The sequence below is a fragment of the Pipistrellus kuhlii genome, unplaced genomic scaffold (genome assembly GCF_014108245.1).
Source record: "Pipistrellus kuhlii isolate mPipKuh1 unplaced genomic scaffold, mPipKuh1.p scaffold_m20_p_23, whole genome shotgun sequence".
NCBI classification, from domain to species: Eukaryota; Metazoa; Chordata; class Mammalia; order Chiroptera; family Vespertilionidae; genus Pipistrellus; species Pipistrellus kuhlii.
The window spans coordinates 346,089-369,603 of NW_023425522.1; the positions used below are offsets into that span (position 1 = coordinate 346,089).

Genomic DNA, 23,515 nt, shown 5'->3' on the forward strand with positions numbered 1-23,515 from the left:
TGGTGAGACCAAGAGAGATGTCTTCCTGGGCAGTGAGAGTGGGTCAGCCGCCAGGCCATTCTTGGAATCAGAAGAGATGCCAGGACGCCTTAGGAAAGCTAAGATGGGGGGAGGGGGAGTCCCAGGCTGAAGTTATAGTGTCCTTGGGGGTTAGGTTGTGCCAGCCGGCACCATGCCTGCACCTGCAGCAGCCCCGGGGATCCTGTGCTGTGTTCAGAGAGAGTCTCGGCCCTGCCGGTTTTAGTCTGTGTCTAGTTTCTGCCTTTGGAAAGCCAGGTAGGGTCCAGCTGCCTCCTCCTCTGCCAGTGACATCCCTCAGTCAGTCCCCAGAAGTGTTCCAGCCCCAGCGAGACAGACCTCGGGCCTGGTTGTCACCACCATTTGCTCTGTCCTTTTCTCCTCAAGGATAAGAAGTACGCCAGTGACAAGTACAAGGACATCTACACGGAGCTCAGCATCGTGCGGGCAAAGGCCGACTGCGACATCAGCAGGTTGAAAGAGCAGCTGAAGACAGCCACGGAAGCCCTGGGCGACAAGTCCCCCGAGACCACGCCTGTGGCAGGATACGGTGAGTGCCTCCTGCTTTGGGTGTGACACGCAGCTTGGGGCTTTGTTCAGAGTTCCTGGGACTTCAGTCAAAGCAGAGAAGTGGTTTTCCTTTTTCTGGTCTCAGACTTCTATTTCGTTACCCAGAGCAGCGTGAGGGCTGCTGGTCCGTGGGAAGGTGCATGAAAAGGTGTCCTGGCTCCCTGACAACAAGGGATTGAACTCTCATCGCCCAGCACTCCGGTAGTGGCAGCATGGACGGATGGGTGGAGAGAAGTCGCTTGCATTGCTTCTGGGAGGGGAAGGTAGCACTTTCTGGAAGGCAGTGAAGCAATATGTGGCAAAATTTAAAATCGAACTATAGGCTGACTTTGGGCTGCTGCTCAGGGGAGCTCAGGTGCCAGGAGACAGAGCAGACTATTTAGAACTGGGGAGAGTATGTGCATTCTGTGGCCTTCCAGTTTTAACTTCTGAAGAAAACCAGTGCACGGGCATGTGCCAGCAAGGGCAGTTAGCACTGCACAGGAGCAAACACTGATTCCACCATAACGGTCCTCTCTCGTCATCAAACAGGACATCAAACCATGACATCACAACACAATGAAATGCAGTGCATGCCCTGGCCCGCTTGGCTCAGTGGATAGAACATCAGCCTGCAGACTGAAGGGTCCCAGATTTGATTCCAGCCAAGGGTGCATGTCTGGGTTGTGGGCTCAATCCCCATTGAGGGGAATGCAGGAGGCAGCCGATCCATGATTCTCTCTCATCGTTGATGTTTTTCTCTTTCTCTCACCTCTCCCTCTCTGAAATCAATTAAAAAAAATATATATATATATATATATTGAAAAAAAAGAGGGGGGGAAACAATGGAGGGGGGAAAAGAGGAACATTTGTAATAATCTGAACAATAAAGATTTATTGAAAGGAAGGAAGGCAGGCAACGCATTTCTTAAAAGAGATCAGGTAAAGGAGCTTCTGCCAAGATGGGGGTGTAGGTGAATGTGGACTTCCCTCCCCACAACCACATCCAAATCACAAACTACAGAACAGCCATTACCTAGAACCACCAGCGATCTACCTGAACAGAAGCCTGCAAATAAGGATAGAAGGACGCCAGGTTGAGACTGGTAGGAGGGCGGAGGTGCAGGAGGAACAGGACCCCCGCCCACTTATGGCAGTCCAGTATCTGAAGGGACATCTCAGTTTTGCAGGTGCCCCTGAGGAGTGAGCGGGCCCAGCCCCTCCAGGCTCCCCAACCCAGGGTCCCAGAGCTGGAAAGAGAAGTCCTCAGACTTTCCAGCCTTGGAAACTAGTGGGGAAGGTGGCTGAATGAGATAGAAGCTGTTCAGTCCCTGTATGCTTCTTAAAGGGCCCGAACAGACTTACGCTCACATTGATTGTAGTCTCCTGCACGTAACACAACGAGGGCCAGGATTGAACCTGCAACCCAGGTACATGCCACCAACCAGGAATCAAACCTGTGACGCTCTAACCACTAAGGAACACTGGCCATGGCTTAAGTCGTCATTTTTGGGAAACCTAAAGAGCAGTCCACCAGACTGTTGGGGGCGCTTACTTGGAGGGGTGGCTTATGAGAACGCATTGATCCTGGGGTCTCAGAGGAGAGGCGGGTGAGTGACTGATGGGGCCTGTTGGTCTGCTCTGTGGGGCAGGGGCGCTCCAGAGTGCGGTGAGCCGGCCCACCCCACACAGCATGGCTTCGCCTGCGGTCAGGCCCATGCTGGGAAATTTTTTTTTAATCCTCACTTGATGTTTTTCCATTTTTAAAAAATATATTTTATTGATTTTACACAGAGAGGAATTGAGAGGGACAGAGAGTTAGAAACGTCGATGAGAGAGAAACATCGACCAGCTGCCTCCTGCACACCCCCCACTAGGATGTGCCCGCAACCAAGGTACATGTCCTTGACCAGAATCAAACCCGGGACCTCTCAGTCCGCAGGCCGACGCTCTATCCACTGAGCCAAACCGGTCCCGGCTGTTTTTTCATTTTAGAGAGAGTGGAAGAAAGAGGGAAAAACAAAGAGAAGCACTGATGTCAGAGAAACACATCAACTGGTTGCCTCCTGCATGGGCCTGGGGTCAGGGGGAGCCTGCAACCGAGGTACACGTCCTTGACCCGAATCGAACCCAGGACCCTTCAGTTTGCAGGTCAACATTCTATCCACTGGGCTAGACCTGCTGGAGCTCAGCCTGGGAAATGTTTAAAGCTCCAGTCTGGTTCCAGAGGGCTCTAGAAAACAAAGTAATGGGTTTACTTGTTCCTTCAGATATAATGAAATCTAAAAGCAACCCCGACTTCTTGAAAAAGGACAGATCCTCTGTCAGTCGGCAACTCAGAAACATCAGGTCCAAGGTGAGTCTGGGACCCAGCCTGGGTGTGTGGGGCTCAAGACGCTGGGAAGAGGAGCAGGAGTCCAAGCCCACTACAGGCAGCAGCAGGGCGTCCCGGGTCCCAGCACGTGCCTAGCCCCTGTGGCCCTTGCTGGGCCAGGCTGTGGCTTCGGGCTTCGGGTGCCCTTTGGGGGGCAGTGGAGCCAACTCCCACAGTGACCGTCAAAGGGCCTGGGCTGGGAGTAAATCCCACCTCAGACCTCCCAGGCCAGATTCCCCCGCCGCTCCTTGCGCAGCCCCACTGTCTGCAATCTGGCACCCCCTGCTTCAGTGCCGATGCCGCCTGCCTTTGAGAGAGGAAGCCCTCGTGCTCTCCCCCAGCCTCACAGTGCCCGCCCATCCCCAGCGTCCACTCCCTGCCCTGGGCGCCTCTCCAGCCTCACAGTGCCGGCCCGTCCCCAGCATCCACTCCCTGCCCTGGGCGCCTCTCCAGCCTCACAGTGCCCGCCCGTCCCCAGCGTCCACTCCCTGCCCTGGGCGCCTCTCCAGCCTCACAGTGCCCGCCAGTCCCCAGCGTCCACTCCCTGCCCTGGGCGCCTCTCCAGGGCAGGGCGGGCAGGGGGGGAGTTGAGCATGTGGCGTTCGGGTTTGTGAGTGTGTCTTATTGTTTGCTCTTTCCTCTGACAGTCCGTAATTGAGCAGGTCTCATGGGATAACTGAAACGAGCCCGCTTCCAGGTCCCTTGTCATGTAGGTAAACCGCCTCTAAGCATCCACCCACCCGCCGCCCTCCGGGCGCTGCCTGCATGCACGGCTCACACCTCCACACCAAGCTCCTGTTCCCTGTGCCTGTCATTCCTCTGCCGCAGCGAGCACACACACAGCTCAGGGGCGTCTCTGACCTGTTCTGGGAGTTAACTGGCGCTACAGCCTCATAAGAAAGTTGACCCCGGCATGGAGCTCCCCTCCCAGTGTGGCGAGCGGCCCACAGAGCCAACCCCCTGGGGGCTCGCGCCCGGTCAGCATGCATGTTGAGTACTCTGCGCTCCACACTCTCTGGAGAACCCTCTTGCCCAAAAGCCACTGCCACGCAGTCTCCCAGCGCTGCAGAGCCGCCTCAGCGTACGGCCAGGCTGAGACGGCGCAGGTGGGGTGTGGGGGGAGCTGGTCGCACGTGGAGCGGGACCCAGCTCAGTAGAGTAGGAGGAACACGTGTTACTGGGGTGCTCTACCAGCACACTTTCTAGCACAGCGAAAGCTTTTCCCCGGGTTCTGTGAAGACCGCTGTACGGAAAGGAAGTGGGGAGACGGGAGACAGCGGTCTGCTTGGAAATGACCAGGACAGTGGGGCCCGGTCTGGGCACCCCGGTCTTCACAGGAGGCACATGCCCCTTGCCCTAATCCAGTGTGCCAGCGGCTTGGCTGGTGTGGCCTCTTAATCCCCAGTGAGGAGGGCACGGGCAGCAGGAAGACGTGGTACACGGCCGGGCTCATGGGGACAATGGTGTGGCCTCAGGCCCAGGCTGGGGAAGAGCTGCTCCTAGGAAAAGCTTTGGAAAACCATGTATTGGGTCGGCAACTAAGTACATGCGGATTTTTTAAAGAAAATCAAAGACAATTTTTTCATGTAACTAAATAACTTTATTCTGTAATGTATTGCCCATTTTGATCAATGACCTTTTGCCATCTTTCAGGCAGCATCATAATCCCACGTTCAAAAAACTTCTGGTTTTTATTAGCAAAAAACTGAATCAGGTACGATTTGACATCATCATCATTATTGAAATTTTTACCATTCAAGGAGTTTTGTAAAGATCGAAACAAAAAGTAATCAGATGGTGCAAGGTCAGGACTATATGGTGGATGTGGCAAAACATCCCAACCAAGCTCCATTAATTTTTGCCGAGTGACCAAAGATGTGTGTGGCCTTGCATTGTCATGATGGAATACAACACCTTTTCGATTTGTCAACTCGGGCCGCTTTTCTTCAACTGCATTGTTTAATTTCCTTAGTTGTTCAATGTAGACATCAGAATTGATCGTTCGGTTGGGTGGTAAGAGTTCAAAGTAGACAATTCCTTTGTAATCCCACCAAACTGATAACAAAACCTTCTTTTGATGAATATCAGCTTTTGATGTTGTTTGAGTTGGTTCACCTGGCCTGCTCCATGATCTTTTCCGCTTGATATTATTGTAAACAACCCATTTTTCATCGCCAGTTATCAGTCGTTTTAAAAATGGATCATTTTCATTATGTTTCTTTAGCAAATCGCAGCTGCTAATGCGTTGCGTTAACTGTGATTCTTTCAGTTCATGAGGAACCCATGTATCGAGTTTTTGAACATAGCCAAGTTATTTTAAGTGATTTTCAATGCATGTATGTGATACATGAAGCTTCTCTGCAATCTCACGTGTTGTACTGTGACAGTCCGAATTGATTATTGCTTTGATTAGGGCGTCATCAACTTCAACTGGACGACCAGAGCGTTTTTCATCTTTGAGTGAAAAATCACCAGAACGAAATTTGGCAAACCAATTTTGACACTGCTGTTCTTTTAAGGCTTCGTCACCATAAACAGCACATAACTTTTTATGAGCTTGCAATGCGTTTTTCCCTTGTGGAAATAAAAAAGCAAAATATGACGAAAATGTTCCTTTTGATTTTCCATTTTTCAACGAAGGCCAAACGAAAACTACAAAACAGATCAAAAAACTTTTTTCACTGATTAACAGCTGAATAGCCAACTACCAAATAACAAAATGTGTTTTACATTTGTACTACGTCTGCAAACCTAAAAATTCAACTGAAGCCATATGTGTGTGAACCCGCAATTACTTAGCTGCCGACCCAATATTTTAGACTCCTTTTGCTTTTATTTATTCTCCTACAGTCATGTGACCAAATGCAGGTTAGGCTTAATTGAAAACTTAGTTTGGGCTTTTTTATTTAAACATGAAAAATGTTTTTTAGCAAAAGGAAAACTTGTTCTTTGGTTTATGGTTTTCTTACTGAAGATTCTACTCATTTGAGGCTTAACTGAAGCTGCTAGGTCCCCCCCACGCCTGTCAGCAATCGGCCAGCCTTCCGGGGAAGCGTGCGTCCTGTGCCCACTGTCAGGTGGGTGGGGTGGGGAGCCCCGGGCTTTGAATAGAAGGCCAGAAAGTCACTGCCAAGGCATCTGTCCACAGGCCTGTGGAGCAGGGAACACGGGAGCCTGTCAGGCTGGCCAGGAGCTAGCTTTAGGCTCCCAGAGCCCATCTGAGCCCCCGGGGGCTCGGCCGTGCTTTCAGGCAGGAAGCAGGCCCTGTGTGGCGGCAGTCCTGCTGCCAAGAGGAAAGGGGCTGCGGGGGTCCTTGCGGACTCCTGTGGTCCCGGCACGAGGGCGTGCTGCTCCTCCTCGGCTCCCGCCGCTGCACCTGCAGACACCGCCCTCCACGGGAACGACCTGACCTAGAAACTCCCATCTGCCGCTGGTGCTTTTATTTATTTATTTTTAATATATTTTACTGATTTTTTACAGAGAGGAAGGGAGAGGGATAGAAGGTTAGAAACATCGACCAGCTGCCTCCTGAACATCCCCTACCGGGGATGTGCCCGCAACCAATGTACATGCCCTTGACCGGAATCGAACCTGAGACCTTTCAGTCCGCAGACCGACGCTCTACCACTGAGCCAAACTGGTTTCGGCTGTCGCTGGTGCTTTTGACGCAGGATCTGACGTGTGTGGACTCATGTCTTTCATTTATGCTGTTTCTACCTCGTCCCTCATACAGAAGTGTAGACAGTCTCAGCACCGTCACGTCAGAGCAAACTTGTTGCTTAAGAACAGCCTAGCTTTTCTGGGATTGCAGCCAGAAAGCGCGTTCCCCGGGGCCTCGTGGAGACGGTCTGGTGGTCAGTGTGGTGCCATGGGAGTGTCCCTGTGGGAGGAATGAGCCCCAAGGGAGCCGGTTACACCCCGAGGGCCTTCCTCTGGGGTTGGGACGTGCCTTTAACAGCTGGAATGTGCACAGTGCATGGCCTTGGGCCTGTTGTAGCCTCCGGCTGCCCGTCATGCCACTGCTCCCTGCCTTCCTGTCCCTAACACTGCTGCCTCATGGGAGAGTCCTAGCGGGGGCAGAGCCTGTGGCTGGCACAGTGCCCCCCTGAGACCGGCGCTGTGCACAGCGGCTCCTAACTTGGGAGAAGAGACTCGAGAGCGGGAAGCCTAGGGGGGTGGGATGTGGTCAGTCCTCACCATCTGCCCTGCTCAGGGGCCAGCTTCAGGGACCCTCGCCAACTGCTTACGCAGAGGTCCATCAGGACAGTGAGTTCAGAAAGGTTAGCAGTCGCACCCTTTACTTAAAAGAAAATGTATTCATTTACACACACATACCTCCACTGGGTAAACAGCAAAAGAGCTGTTCTGGGGAAACTGAGGGGACAGCAGGGTCCACTTACCCCCTCAGACTCTGGAGGAAGCTGAGCCCCCAGATTCTCTCACCACCCCTCTGAAGCCTCAGGCTGGACTCCAGGACCCGTGCCCCCGCTCCGGCCACCTGGTCTCCTCTGGCCAGGGCGGGGCAACGGGCAGCTCTGTCTGATGAGGTTGTGTGAAGATCAGAGGGCAACTGAGGAGCTCTGCCCATCCCTGCCAGGGCTGGAATTGCATCCTTTCTCTCACCCAGAAATCAAAGCTTTCGGGAAAGCCTCCAAGAGTGGCGTCACTCACATTGGGCCACACAGATGGGCACTCTCCCAGGGTCCCACAGACCAGGACCGCTTGTACATTGGAAAATCTCCGTAGCTATGGGACATATTCCCGAGGCTCAGGAGAGGATGCAGCTGGTTCCCATCAGGGAGGGCGAGGAGCTGCTCCCAGTGCTCAGGGGCTCCGGCCGTCCTGCAGGAGGCGCGGTAGACGTGGGCAGGTGCACAGCCAGGAGAGGGTGGGCACGGGTGGTTTTCTAGTTCTTGGCACCATCTTTTCCTGGCTGAACCGGTCTGATTGCTGCTTCTCTAAAGAGCCCTCCGCTCAGAATTCATCTTCTCTGCTCATGGACTTGTTTTTCTGATTTTTCCCTTTCTCATCCAGATAACACCATCTCACAGGAGCCGGGCTCTCCTTAGCATGCCCACTAATCTCTGAGGAGCCCTCCCCCTGCCCGCCTGGCTGCTGCCAGCACGGGTCTGCGTTTAACTCTTTTCTCCTGCTCTCCACCAGAGTCTGAAGGAAGGCCTGACGGTGCAGGAACGCCTGAAGCTCTTTGAATCCAGGGACTTGAAGAAAGACTGACTGTCCGTTCACTTTGAACACACACCCTTCCCAGCTTGTGGCTGCACAACCCAAATGCTACTTTCCGTCTGTACCTTTATTTTTTATTATTATTATTATTGTCATTGTCATTGTTAACTGTGGGTATGGATGCATGAGAGACAGGTTTATGGGTTGTTCACGCCATTCCCTGCTGTGTTGATGGAACTTTCTGTTGTCTTTATCCAAGCTTGTTTCCACGGTGATCTACAGTAAGCCGAGGGGACAAGAGGGCTTCAGCTGGCTCTGTTGGAATCCTTCCCACTGTGGCCCGCCTCCCTCCCTCATGTCAGTATTAAAGCCCGGCAGCCGACAGATAAGCTAGCTCTGCCTCGGAGCTGAGCGCACGGCGCTGGCCCGCTCTGCCGCACACGGAATGCCTGCGGGGACAGCACGGCTGTGGTTTGGCCTGGAGCACAGCAGGAGAGCTGGGGTGGCCTGGGCCCGCCTTTGAGCTTGGGAGGAGGTCAGCATTTGGGTCTGTCCCACGGATGCAGCTCAGAACCACAGCCCAGGTGTTTGTGGGAAACTTTTCACAACCTTGAAAATGTCGGAACAGCTTCTCCTGGTTTTGTTTGTTTTTTATTAAATCTGGCACAAAAACCCCACCCTCTCATTCCTTCCTACACTCACTCTTTCCTTAGTCACCAGTCACCCTGTCTTCTCATATTAGTTGGCTTGTGGACCTGTGGCCTGAGGTTTCAGACTGCAGTTGCAAATAATAATGAATTCCCTCTGAAAACCTCACATTGCTCTGGAGAAGGCTGAGAGAAGACCCCTATGTTAAGTCAGGAAGAAAGTGTGGAGGGTGTCAAATCAGCTGAAAATTGCCCATTTTGTGTTCTTATCTCTAATTTAATTAAGGAGGTCTGAAGAGTTCCCTTTTAGCATTTAGAGAGCCTAGAGTAACCCTTTACTAATAGTTCTGCTTTTGCAATGAGTAAGGCCTTTAACCACCCCAAAACACTCGACAGCAGCAGGCGCCAACCTTTCGTGCCTCCCGGGCCCCAGTGGTCCTCGGACCACCGCTTGGTGCCCGCTGCTGTACAGCACTTCTTGAAAAGATCGTAGGCTGGAGTTTCTGCTACAGACCCATGAAAACCATTAGCCCTGCGATAAGGAGATAAAACCAGGTGGGACCACCGCTGCCTTAGGAGCAGGGGGGGCGCTGGGTGGAGCGAGGCACCGCCTCAGGCCCGGGATTGGATGCCAAGAGCCTGCTTTCACTCTCTCAATGCTCGAGCTGGGCTGATGGTCTCTGGGTGCAGAGGCTTGGGGGTAAATTGAAGGATCATCTTGCTCGGTTTCTAGATTAAGTGCGTGGACAAGGTCATCTGGGAAGAGTCCTGAGAAGGCCTGGCAGGAGCCCTCGTGTGCTGTCTTCTTGCAGGAGAGACTCGGAGCTCTGCTGGCATGGGTCTGCCCTGCTCTCCAGTTTTAAGAGTCTTAACCCAAACCTGTCGCTCTCTTGCTACTGTTCCACGTTTTTAAAAGCAAGAGAATGTCAGCTGTTTCCTATCCTACTTACCGACACTCCTGGGCACGCAGACTGTTTTTATAGAGCACTGTGGCTTTCTTTGTCACGCGCAGGATTCCTGGAGCACACAGACTGTGGGGACTCGTGTGCTGCACATCCTCTAGTGCAGTGACGGGACCTCGGCCTGGCTCTGCAGGCTGGGCACTGTGGCCTCGCGGCCTTCCTTCGGAGGACTCGCCCCTGAGGTCTGGGCAGGCCACGCATGGAGTCCCGCGCCATCTGCCTCCAGCTGCGCTGGAGGGTCTGCCGTCTGGTGCTTGGGAAGAGGTCCTCGTCCCTTAAGGTTAGGTCTCAGGAATCCTGGGAAGCAACTGTGTTGAGTGCAGCATTTGGGAGTCAAAGGCAGAGGCCAGGGAACACCTCTGGTCCTGCAGCCTCTGAAACGGACCTTCCTGCTCAGCCACTCGCTCTCCAGGGCATGGTCCGAGCTGGGATTACCAGAAACCAGGCCGGGATGCTCAGCTGGCTGAGAAGGCCTCCTTCACACGGCTGGTTCCGCTGCAGCCTCCCCCGAGAGCGCGAGCTGTCTTGGCCTCGCTGAGGGTCCGTCCATAGTGACAGCTGCGGGCAGGCTGAGCCAGGTGCGAGCCTCCTGCTGCTCAGCCTGCCCTCCACCTGAGAGCACGCAGGGCGGAACAAAACGCCCGCCGTGCAGCGTCCTCCACGTGCTCCCTGCAGGCCCAGCCCCAGAAGGGTTCAGCCACGTAGCCCCTGAGCAGAGCGCGGCGTGGAGGCAGGTCTGCAGGGCTGTGGCAGGGGGAATAGGGGACCCGCTGCTCTGGGCTCCTAATCCCAGCATGAACCAAGCGGGAGTGTCCCCTCTCCCGGGCCAGCTCCTCAGGCTGTCTCTCCTGGCCGTGTGCACCTCCCCTGCTGTCTGTCGGTGGGAAAGTGCGGCACTCACGTTAACTACAGGAGCACGTGCAGCGGCCCTCCAGCCTGGCCTGTGTGGCGGGCCGGTGCCTGCAGCCTCCTGGCAGCGGTGGGGCTGAGGCGGCAGAGAGCACTCTGCCACTAGGAACTGAGCGTGGGCACCAAGGCGGCAGGAATGAAGTAGAATTTGTGCAGGAAGTGGTGGCAGTCCTTGAGTGACTGGCAGCGGCCATGTGGGAACTTGTGGTTTGTCAGCAGCTAAGGTCAGAGGCCCCTCATGATCCAGCAACTGGGAAGCTAGGAGAACCAGGAAGTTATCACACCGCAGCACCCAGACCCCGTCCCTCGCTCACTGACGGGTACTGGGGCCGGCGCAGGCCACACCCAGGAGGAGGGCTGCAGATTTTTAAAAGCACAGTGTGCTTCTTAGTCTCTGCCTGAAGGAAATGCTGACAAGGAAGGCCAGGACCAGAATTGGCAGAAAGCACTTAGCATGGAGGTGCCTTTCCCACCCTCCCCACCACAGAGGCTCCGCTGGCCTCCCTGCTGCCAGGGGGCCGTCAGCAAGTCTGGTAGAGTCCCCCGGGCGGGGCGGAGGGCACAGCGAGGACGCGCTGTGGCACCAGGTGTGGCAGGCAGTGCGCTTCTCTGAGGAAGGCTTCTCTTCTCCCTCGTTGCTGGCAACACTGGTCCTGAGCCCAGGCCTCTGGGCCTCGCAGCTTACAGCAGGGCCTGCGGCCTGTCCCCTGCCTGCTGAGGCCTGCGTGACGCCTTCATGGCTAACCACCCCTCCACCTGCCCTCCCCGGGTGTCGGAGTCTGAGCCAGCTCTGCAGGGATCCAAAGCTGTCTTCAGTTACAGTGAAAAGAATGCAGCCCATCAACATTTATTTTTCCTGAAAATAAAATTTGTTCATCGTTGTCCTAAGGAGCCTTAGAATTTAACATTTCCCTTTATAGTCACAATTTCAAAAAACAGGGTTCTTTGACATCCCTTTATCACCAAAGGAAGGAGAAGGGAACTTTAAGTATTTTCAAATTTTAAAAAGAAGGTGGACATAAGACATTCTCTCATAGGAAACTGGACATAAATTCAGTGTGGAAACGCACACTGTCGATTTCTCTCACGTTCTGCCTTCTGGGGAAAACGGGCCCCACTCTGTGCCTTTTGAGACCTAAGTTTCACGTCTTCTTGCCTCTCTGTAAAGTGCAGAGGCCTGTCTTCCCTGAAGTCTCCAACAGAAAGCAGAAGCATTAGCTCCACAGGCCCACCCCGGGGGCCCTCTGAGCCCTCTCCTGCAGGTGCTCAGGCAGGACTGTGATGACCTACGCTGGCTCCAGTCCCCTTGACTAAAGCAGCTGTATTTGTCTTCAAAATCACCTGTACATTATTCAGAGCAAGCAGTGTAAATACTAATCAGAAGTTTCTGTAGGAATTTTGGTGACAAAAAGGGATGTCTGTGTACAACTAAGCAACATCACACTTGAAGAGAGCGAGAACAACTTCGGACAGCAATGAACCCCACCCGACATTAAAAGGAAATGCTTTCAATGACTTTCTCAAAGCTTTGGTCATTGAACAAGTAATTTTAAAGGCTGTATACAGTATCTACAGTAATGATAACCCTGCATCCAAACATTGTTTTTCATTTAAAAAACAACAACAACACTCTAATTTGTCCTTGGTAGAGCTATTTAAAACCCTGGAGGAAAATCAAGGGAATAGAGAGCATGGTAGTTCCATGTTGACCAGATCCCGCTATGCAGTAACTCAGACCTGTGGGGCAGCCCTGGCCGTGGGCTCTGCACACAGGCTGCGTGCGGAGTCCCGCCGAGGGCCCGGCTTTCCCCAGCTCTCGGGCTGCGTAGGAGGGTGCAAGCCCACAATGCTGGCGTTCGGTAGTGCACGTCTGTCAATGGGTAGGAGAGCAGTGAGGCACAGGACACTTAGGATGGGATGGTCCGACGCAGGAGAGTGCTGGAAGTCTCCGGGAAACACAGCTGGTCTCCCGTTGCAGCCTGCGGGGCCTGTGGGTGGCTGAGTGCGCAGCGAAGGACCACCAGACCCAGCCGGCTGCTGCTTCACGGTTCCCATGCCCTTTGCTCTTTCCCCCTTTACAACTAGTTATATCACATATTTCAATTTTATTTTATAGAGAGCTAGGAATAGAGTAAGAAGAACACTAAATTATTGTTATGTTTATATCACAAAACTTCAATTAAAATGGATTTTAGGATTTACCTTTAGTATTTACAACATATCTACTGACTTTTTATTAGGATTCAAACTGGCTAAGTGATAAGAATTCATATGGTTTTCCTAAGTAATATTTATAAAATGTAAAGTTTCTAAGTGGTTCCTGAACAAATTATAATCAGTGATTTTTCTATCAGGGTAAATGTCTCAGTTCAGCTACTAAAGACAAAAACACTATACTAAACTGCTGGGAGACGGACACACAGACAGTGAAAACTGCACGTAGTTTTTCTGCTAAGAGGAGTTTGGAGATAAATCCCAGCAGCCACTTTTGTCGCCGCTAATTATTTCAGCAGTTAGGTGATACCTGTTTAAAGAACAAACTGTGTGTTTTAACTGGTGTTTAATTTCTGTACTAACACTAAACGATAATGTTCACCCGACTAACGTCACAGGCGAAGAGGCAGGCCCAGCAGCCAGGTGACCCGGAGACTCCTCCGGAGCCTCAGCAGAGGCAGGCGCCCAGGCTTCGCCCTCAGGCTGTGCGTCCGGAAGAGGAGCCTGGCCAGGGAGGCTGCTCTGTTTTGACAATTGTTATGGTTTAGTTTGAGGCTTTAAAAAAAAGTCTCTGATCAACTTTCACTACAACTGAAGTATTACTTTGTCAAAATATTTATTCCTTTGTGTGACATGCTAGATTCCTATGGATATAGCTGGTCATTTCTATTTTGTAAATACCACCTAACTTTACATAAACTCTATCATAATAAACTATTTTTGCATCACCTTTGCATGCTGTGAATGAGGTTTTGTTTAATGGAGAGACAGATGCAAATTAGATTTCATATAAAAATCATTTCACATGTTCAAGTTTTTAGGATACAAGATTCATACACAAAAAAATATGTTTCTATACACTAGTAATGAACAATCAAAATGAAATTACAAGTGTAAGACTTGTACACTGAAAACAAGAAAACATTAAAGAAAGAGTTAAATAAATGGAAAGGCATTTCATATTCATGGATTCAAAGACAGAATTATTGTTAGAATGGCAATATTCCCTAATTTAATCTAATCCCTATCAAAATCCCAGCTGCTTTTGCAGAAGTTGATCGGCTGATCCTAAGATTCATATGGAAATATAAGAGGATCCAAAAAGCAAAAACATGCTGGAAAAGAACAAAGCACTCATGCTCCTGGATTGCAGTAATCAACACAGTGCATATGGATTGGCAATGGGACAGAATTGACTATCCAGAAATAAGCCATTACATTTATGACTAATTGATTTTCAACAAGGTTCCTAAGTACATTCATTGGAGAAAGAATAATTTTTTTCAACAAATGGTACTTGGACAACTTGCTATCCATATGTGAAAGAATAGAGTTAGACTCCCTAAATCAGACCATACACAAAAATGAACTCAAAATTGATCTAAATATAAGAGCTCAGAGTCTTAAGATTCTTAGGGGGGAAAATAGGACCAATCTTTGTAACCTTGGGTTAGGCAATGATTTCCTAGGGCATCAAAAGTAAAAACATAAATTGAATTATATCAAAATTAACATGTTGCAGGGATCACAATACTGGATAGCAAGCTATACTACAACCCACTGTAATCAAAACAGCATATTACTGGTACAAGAATGCATACAGACCAATGAACAGGACAGAGCGCCTAGAAATCAACCCACGCTTTTATGATAAATTAATATGTGACAAAGGAGGCAAGAACATTCTTTTTTTTTTTTTAATATATTTTATTGATTTTTCACAGAGAGGAAGAGAGAGGGATAGAGAGTTAGAAACATAGAGAGGGATAGAGAGAGAATCATCGATCAGCTGCCTCTTGCACACCCCCTACTGGGGATGTGCCCGCAACCAAGGTACATGCCCTCAACCGGAATTGAACCTGGGACCTTTCAGTCCAAAGGCCGACGCTCTATTCACTGAGCCAAACAGGTCCCGGCAGGAGGCAAGAACATTCAATGAAGCAAAAACAGTCTCTTCAATAAATGGTGTTGGGAAAATATGTGCAAAAAAATGCAACTAGACCACCATACACAAGAATAAACTCAAAATGGATAAAAGAAACACGTCAAAACCATAAAAATCCTAGAAGAAAACATAGAAGGTAAAATCTCAGACATCTCTCAGCAATATTTTTGCCAATACGTCTGAAAGCAAAGGAAATACATGGAAAATTAAATGGGACTACAAACTAAATAGCTTCTGCACAGCAAAAGAAACCAACAAAACAAAAAGGGAAACCATGATATGGAAGAACACATCTACCAGTGACTCATCTGATAAGGGGTCAATCTCTAAAATATATAAAGAACTATTTTATTTTATTTTTTTAATATATTTTATTGATTTTTCACAGAGGAAGAGAGAGGGATAGAGAGTTAGAAACATCAATGAGAGAGAATCATCGATCAGTTGCCTCTTGCACACCCCCTATTGGGGATGTGCCTGCAACCAAGGTACATGCCCTTGCCCGGAATCGAACCCGGAACCTTTCAATCCGCAGGCCGATGCTCTAGCCACTGAGCCAAACCGGTCTTGGCTATAAAGAACTATTTTAAGTCAACACCAGGAAGACAATCCAATTTTTAAAAATGGGCAAAGGACTTGAATAGACACTTCTCCACAGAAGACATACAGAGGCCAATAGACATACGAAAAAAATGCTTAACACATCACTAGTCATTAAAAAGGTGCAAATTAAAACTACAAAGATGTATTACCTCAAACCTGTCAGAATGGCTACTATCAATAAACAATTGCTGGCAAGGATGTGGAGAAAAGGGAACTGTGATACACTGCTGGTGGGAATACATACTGATGCAGCCGCTGTGGAACAAACAGTATGGAGTTTACTCAGTTTTTAAAATGGCATTGCCTTATGACCCAGTGATCCCACTTCAGAAAAGATATGCTAAGAATCCTAAAATAGCAATCAGAAAGAATGTATGTACCCTTATGTTCATAGCAGTGTTATTTACAATAGCCAAAATCTGGAAAGAGTAAGTGCCCATCAGCACATGAGTGGATTAAAAGGCTGTGGTGCATCTACAAAATGGAACACTATGCTGCTATAAAAAGGAATGAAGTCTTATCCTTTGGAACAGCATGGAGGGACCTGGAGAGCGTTATGCTAAGCAAAATAAGCCAGTAAGAGAAAGACAAACCCTATGTGATCTCACTCATATGTGGAATCTTTTATTTTGGATAATGTCACTTTTGTTACATATAGTTTTATCCCCATTGAACTTCCCCCAGCCACCCTTAACCCCTGTCTCATGCCCTCTTATCACCCCTACCTCCAGTGTCTTGTGTCCATTGGTGTGCTTATATGCATGCATACAAGTCCTTTTTGGTTGATCTCTTTCCTTCCTCCCCAGCCTTCCCTCTGTAATTTGACAGTCTGGTGCTTTACCGCCTCTATCTTTTTGTTCATCAGGTTATAATGTTCTTTATTTTCCATAAATGAGTGAGATCATGTGGTGTTTTTCTTTCATTGCCTGGCTTATTTCACTTAACATAATGCTCTCCAGGTCCATTCATGATGTGGCAAATGGTAAGAATTCCTTTTTTACTGCAGCGTAGTATTCCATTGTGTAGATGTGCCACCGGTTTTAATCCACTCATCTGCTGATGGGCACTTACGCTGTTTCCAAATCTTAGCTATGGTGAATTGTGCTGCTATGAACATAGTGGTGCATATATCCTTTCTGATTGGTGTTTCTCGTTTCTTAGGATATAGTCCTATAAGTGGGATTCTGGGTCAAATGAGAGTTCCATTTTTAGTTTTTTGAGGAAACTCTATACTGTTCTCCACAGTGGCTGCATCAGCCTGCATTCCCACCAGCAGTGCATGGGGGTTCCTTCTTATCCACATCCTCGCCAACACTTGTCATTTGTTGATTTGTTGATGCTAGCCATCTGACAAGTGTGAGATGGTACCGCATTGTCGTTTTGATTTGCATCTCTCGGATAATTAGTGACTTAGAGCATGTTTTCATATGTCTCTTAGCCTTCCCTCTTCTTTTGAAAAGTTTCTATTTAGGTCTATTGTCCATTTTTTTTATTGGATCATTTATCTTCCTTTTATTAAGTTGTATGAGTTCCCTATAAATATTGGAAATTAAACCTTTATCAGTGATAACATTTGCAAATAATGTTCTCTCATACAGTGGGCTTTCTTATTGATTTGTTGATGGTTTCTTTTGCTATAAAAAAAAGCTTTTTATTTTTATGTAGTCCCATTTGTTTATTTTCTCTTTAGTTCCCATTGCCCTAGGAGTGATATCTGAAGAAATTGCTTTAGCATATGTCTGAGATTTTGCTGCCTATGGATTCCTTTAGTATGTGTATGGTTTCCCATTATATGTTTAAGTCCTTCATCCATTTTGAGGGGTTTTTTTTAATATATATTTTATTGATTTTTTACAGAGAGGAAGAGAGAGGGATACTTAGAAACATCTATGAGAGAGAACCATCGATCAGCTGCTTCCTACACATCCCCCACCGGGGATGTGCCCACAACCCAGGTACATGCCCTTGACCGGAATCGAACCCGGGACCCTTCAGTCCGCAGGCCGACACTCTATCCACTGAGCCAAACCCGTTTTGGCTTGAGTTTATTTTTGTGTATGGTGGTCTAATTTCATTTTTTTTTTTTGCATGTATCTGTCCTATTTTCCCAACACCATTTGTTGAAGAGACTGTCTTGATTCTATTTTATGTTCATGGCTCCTTTGTCAAATATTAATTGAGCATAGTGTTTTGAGTCAATATCTGGGATCTCTATTCCATTGGTCCATGTCTGTTCTTATGCCAGTAGCAGGCTGTTTTGAGAACAGTGGCTTTGTAATACAGCTTGAAATTTGGTATTGAGATCCCTCCTACTTTATTCTTCTTTCTCAGGATTGCTGTGGCTATTTGGCGTCTTTTTTTTATTCCAGATGAATTTTTGGAGAGTTCTTTCTAGGTCTGTGAAATACGCTGTTGGTATTTTAATGAGGAATACATTGAATCTATAGATTACTTTGGATAGTATGGACATTTTAATGATGTTGATTCTATCAATCCATGAACATGTATGTTCTTCCATCTGTTTACATCTTTCTCTATCTCTTTTTTCAGTGTCCTATAGTTTTCCATGGATAGGTCTTTTACCTCCTTAACTTTATTCCTAGGTATCTTAATTTTGTTTGTGTAATGGTAAATGGGATTGCTTTTTTAGTCTTTCTGTAAGTTCACTATTGGTGTATAGAAAGACCATAGATTTCTTGGTGTTAATTTTGTATTCTGCTACATTGCCAAATTCATTTATTAAGTCTATTAGTTTTTTTATGGAGTCTTTAGGGTTTTTTTATGTACAGTATCATGTCACCTGCAAATAAGGACAGCTTTACTTCTTCTTTTCCAATTTGGATGCCTTTTATTTCTTATCTAATTACAAGGGCTAATACTTCCAGCCCTGTCAAACAGGAGTGGTGAGAGTGGGCAACCCTATCGTGTTCCTGTTCTTAGGTAAAATGGTTTTAGTTTTTGCCCATTGAGTATGTTATTGGCTGTGGGTTTATCATATATGGCTTTTATTATGTTGAGGTATGATCCTTCTATTCCAACCTTGCTGAGAGTTTTTATCAAGAAAGGGTATTGGATTTTGTCAAATGCTTTTTCTTTTTTCTTTTAAATGTTTTTTGATTTTTTACAGAGAGGAATGGATAAAGATAGAGTCAGAAACATTGATGAGAGAGAAACATCAATCAGCTGCCTCCTGCACACCCCCTACTGGGAATGTGCCCAAAACCAAGGCACATGCCACTGATCGGAATCGAACTTGGGACCCTTCAGTCCGCAGGCTAACACTCCGTCCACTGAGCCAAACCGATTTCGGCGTCAAATGCTTTTTCTGAATCAATTGATATGATTATGTGATTTTTATCTCTCAATTTGTTTATGTGATGTATCACATTTATTGATTTGCAGATATTATACCATCCTTGCATCCCTGGGATAAATCCTACTTAGTCATGGTGTATGATCTTTCTGATGTACTGCTGGATCCGATTTGCTAGAATTTTGTTGAGGATTTATGCATCTATGTTCACGAGGGATATTGGCCTGTAATTCTCTTTCATTGTGTTGCTTTTATCTGGTGTTGGTATTAGGATGATGCTAGCTTCATAGAATAAGCTTAGAAGTGTTTCTTCCTCTTGAATTTTTTGGAAAAGTCTGAGGAGGATAGGTTTTAGTTCTTCCTTGAATGTTTGGTAAAACTCTCCTCTGAAGCCATCTGGCCCCAGGCTTTTGTTTGCTGGAAGCTTTTTGATGACTGCTTCAATTTCTTCCATAGTTATTGGCCTATTGAGATGGTTAGATTCTTCCAGATTAAGTTTTGAAAGGTTGTATTTTTCTAGGAATATGTCCATTTCCTCCAAGTTATCCAGTTTGCTGGAATAGAGTTGTTCATAGTATTTTTAACAATCGTTTGTATTGCTGTGGGGTCTGTTGTTATTTCTCCTCTTTCATTTCTGATTTTATTTGGGTCCTCTCTCTTTGCTTCTTGGTGAGCCTGGCTAGAGGTTTATCAGTCTTTCTTATCCTTTCAAAGAACCAGCTCTTGGTTTTGTTGATCTTTTTTTTCTTTTTCTTTTTTTTTGTCTCTGTCGTTTCTCTCTGCTCTGATCTTTATTATTTCCTTCCTTTTGCTTATACTGGTTTTTTTCTTGTTGCTCTCTTTCTAACTCTTTGAGTTGTAGGTTTAGTTAATTTATTACCATTTTTTCTTGCTTTCTGCAGTAAGCTTGTAGAGCTTGTAGAGCAGTCTCAAGACTGCTTTAGCTGTGTCCCATAGATTTTGGATTGTTGTGTTTTCATTGTCATTTGTTGCCATGATATTTTTATTTCTTCTTTGATCTCTTTGGTAACCCAGTCATTGTTTAATAGCATGCTATTTAGTCTCCATGTGTTTGATTTTTGGGGGTTGTTTTTAATAATAGTTTATTTCCAGTTTTATGCCATTGTGATCTGAGAAGATGCTCGATATGATTTCTATCTTCTTGAATTTGAAGAGACTTTGCATGTGATCCAATATATGATCTTTGAAAATGACCCATGTGCACTTGAGAAGAATGTATATTCTGTGGCATTGGGGTGAAATGTTCTGAAGATGTCAATTCCATCTGGTCTAGTGAGTCATTTAGGATTGATGTTTCTTTGCTGACTTTTTGTTTAGAAGATTTGTCCACTATGTTCATAGTAGCACAATCTACAATAGCCAGAATTTGGAAACAGCCTAGGTGCCCGTCAGCAGATGATTGGATCCAAAATATGGTACATCTACACAATGGAATACTATGCTGCCATAAAAAAGAAGGAATTCTCATCATTTGCAGCAACCTGGATGGAATTGGAGAACATCATGCTGAGTGAAATAAGCCAATCAATGAAGGAGAAACACCACATGACCTCACTCATTTGTGGATGATAAAGAACATTATAAATTGATGAACCAAGAGACAGATATAGAGACAGTAAAGCAACAGGCAGACTGTCAAATTACAGCGGGGAGGGGAGGAAGATCTGGGGGAGATAATAGATCAACCGAAGGACTTTTATACATGCATATAAGTACAACCAATGGACATAAAACTCTGGGGAGGGAGGGTATGGGAGGGAGGGAGGGAGGGGGCAAAAATAATCAATAAAATATATTAAAATAAATAAATAAATAAACTATGAAAAAAATAAATAAACTATGAAGAAGAAAAAAAAGATTTGTCCAATGGTGATTGTGGGGTATTAAAGTCTCCTACTATGATTGTATTGCTGTCAATCTCTCCCTTGATATACTCCAGGACTTTTTTTTTAATGTATTTGGGTGCTCCTGTATTGGGTGCATATATATTTACCAGAGTTATTTCTTCCTGTTGGATTGCTCCCTTTCATATTATGAAGTGGCCTTTCTTATCTCTTTTTATGTCCTTCACTTTGAGATCTAATTTGTCAGATATAAGTGTTGCTACTCCTGCTTTGTTTTCATTTTCCATTCGCCTGAAAGACTTTTTTCCATCTCTTCACCCTCAGTCTGTGTGCGCCTTTTTTTCTGAGATGGGTTTCCTGCAGACAGCAGATATGAGTCATGTTTTCTTATCTACTCAGTTACCCTATATCTTTTGATTGGGGCATTTTATCCACTTACATTTAAAGTTATTATTAATAGGTACTTGTTGCCATTTTTATTCTTTACCCGTGTTCCTTCTTTGCTTCCTATTTCTTTTTACAGCAAACCCTTTAGCATTTCTTGTATTGCTGGTTTGGTGGTAATAAACTCCCTCAGTCCTTTTTTGTCTGTGAAGCTCCTGATTTCACCCTGAATTTTTTTTATATATATATTTTATTGATTTTACACAGAGATGAATTGAGAGGGATAGAGGGTTAGAAACGTCGATGAGAGAGAAACATCGACCAGCTGCCTCCTGCTCACCCCACACTGGGAATGTGCCCGCAACCAAGGTATGTGCCCTTGACCGGAATCGAACCTGGGACCCCTCAGTCCGCAGGCCGACGCTCTATCCACTGAGCCAAACCGGTTTCGGCTGATTTCACCCTCAATTTTGATTGATATCCTTGCTGGGTACAGTATTCTTGGATTCAGACCCTTCCTTTGCATGACTTTGTATATTTCAATCCACTCCCTTCTGGCCTGATGTGTTTCTGTTGAGTTATCAGTCGCTAGTCTGATAGGGGATCCTTTGTATGTAACTTTTTTTTTTTTTTTTTTTTTTTTTTTTCTGATCAAGCCCCAAATTTTATTGTTGAAGCTGCAATATATATATACACAGGCTGTAGGGGGACGTTGCTGCGGGGACATTCCAAGGCAGGGCAAATTATCTGTATGTAACTTTTTGTCTCTCTCTGGCCGATTTTAAGATTCTTTGTCGTCGGGTGTTTGCCAATTTAATTATTAGGTCTAGTAATAATTAATGTCGTTTTCTAATACTTTTTTTAAATCGAATTTATTTAAACAATACAACAAAATTTAATCAACAATATAGTTGCCGTTGTTTTCTACTACTTGTGCCCAACGCTCAGGAAGCATTTTAATCCCTCTGTTGTAAAATTCTTGTGATTTTGATGCAAAAAATTCAGTCAATGCATTTTTGAGGCATTCTTCATTAAATTTTTTTCCAAGAAGAAAGTTTTGCAAAGAACGAAACAAATGGTAATCGGAAGGGGCAATATCAGGAGAATATGCAGGTTGAGGGAGAACTTCCCATTCCAACTGGCGCAGTTTTTCAGCAGTGATTCTTGCAGTATGCGGTCGTGCATTATCGTGGTGAAGAATTACGCCCTTCTGATTAATCAGCACGGGTTCTTTTTCTCTTAAAGCTTGGGCTAACCTTTCCAATTGGGCACTATACACTGCACTTGTAATGGTTTGGTTACATGGTAAAAGTTCATAATGAAGAATTCCTTTAAAATTCCACCAAACACACAACATCACTTTTTTCCCATGCAAGTCAGGTTTTGGCGTGGGCTGCGGAGCCTCATTTTTGTCCAACCATTGAGGCCGCCTTTTCAAATTAACATACAGCACCCATTCTTCATCTCCGGTAACAATTTGCTCTAAAAACGGCAAACGGTTTTGACGAGAGAGGAGCGAACTGCAAATTGTGACTTTGATTACGGTTGTTGTCGGTCAACTCATGAGGAACCCATTTTCCAAACTTTTGGACTTTGCCAAGTGCACGCAATTGATTGGAAATTGTTTTTTGTGAACAATTTAAAGTTGTCACAAGCTCTTGTTGGGTAATTTGAGGATTTTGCACCAAAAGAGCTTGAAGAGCTTCTTGATCAAAATTGGACACACGGCCTCGACCATTCTTGTCATCTAACGAAAAATTTCCCTCGCGAAATTTCTCAAACCAACGCTGGCATTTTTTGGCGCTAACTGCATCTTGACCAAGAGCACAGATGTTTTTTGCAGCCTCACTTGCTTTTCTTCCTAATTGGAACTCGTAAAGCATGCAGTGCCGAATATGCTCTTCATCCGCCATCTTCTTAGCCCTAGTTTTGCAACAAAAACCAAACCAAACACAAACTTTTTCAAGCAAAACTTGTTAATTGCACTTCACACGTTCTGTAGATACCACGTGTTTGAAGGTTATGTCAATACAAGTCAACGCCAAGCAAGATTTTAAACGAATGTTTAAAAACGACATTAATTATTAATAGACCCGATATAATGTGCCTTGGCATTGGTTTTGGGGGATTCATCGTTTGGGACTCTGAGCTTTTTGGATATGTGTGGGGGTTTTCTTCCCTATATCAGGAAAGTTTTCTGCCATTATTTCTTCAAACAGGTTTTCTATTCCTTGCTTAGTTTCCTCTGCAGATGTTGTTTCATTTTGTGTTGTCCCAAAGTTCCCTTTGGCTCTCCTTTTGCTTTTTATTTTTTCTTGAAGCTGCTCTACTTGCTTATTTTTTCCTACCATATGTTCTAGCTCACTGATGCAGTCCTCTGCTTCAGTGATGCCTTCTATTGAGTTCTTTATAACAGCGATGTCATTTTTCTAAAAATATACTGTATTTTCCGGTGTATAAGACGACTTTTGAAACGAAAAAAAGTCAACCGAAAATCAGGGGCAAAAGACCAAAATTGCACAAAAATTACCTGCAGATCTTGACGGCA

The 23,515-nt window shown here is 46.3% G+C and overlaps 1 protein-coding gene and 2 long non-coding RNA genes across 16 annotated transcripts in view; 1 reads left to right on the top strand and 2 right to left on the bottom strand.

Moving 5' to 3' along the window:
• The window catches only part of LOC118727023 (myosin phosphatase Rho interacting protein), a 157,804-nt gene extending 144,214 nt beyond the window's left edge, over nt 1-13,590 (top strand). For 12 of the 14 annotated variants that reach the window (XM_036452459.2, XM_045586433.1, XM_045586434.1 and 9 more), the window contains 3 exons: nt 406-568; nt 2,838-2,923; nt 8,105-13,590. In XM_036452459.2, the coding sequence (XP_036308352.1) occupies nt 406-568; nt 2,838-2,923; nt 8,105-8,176 (321 nt within the window). In that variant the 3' untranslated portion in view covers nt 8,177-13,590. Of the gene's footprint in view, nt 1-405; nt 569-2,837; nt 2,924-3,588; nt 3,651-8,104 lie in introns of all 14 variants that reach the window. The other 2 variants (XM_036452460.2, XM_036452475.2) reach the window with 1 other exon arrangement.
• LOC123652930 lies at nt 964-11,772 on the bottom strand. The gene is made up of 3 exons (XR_006742512.1): nt 11,662-11,772; nt 7,273-7,276; nt 964-993 (listed from the first exon to the last, which is right to left on the bottom strand). It is a non-coding gene; the product is annotated as an uncharacterized LOC123652930 (long non-coding RNA).
• A 7,906-nt stretch (nt 13,591-21,496) lies between the features above and the next one.
• Nucleotides 21,497-21,760, bottom strand: LOC123652931. Its single transcript, XR_006742513.1, has 2 exons — nt 21,726-21,760; nt 21,497-21,585 (listed from the first exon to the last, which is right to left on the bottom strand). It is a non-coding gene; the product is annotated as an uncharacterized LOC123652931 (long non-coding RNA).
• Nucleotides 21,761-23,515: the final 1,755 nt, after the last annotated feature.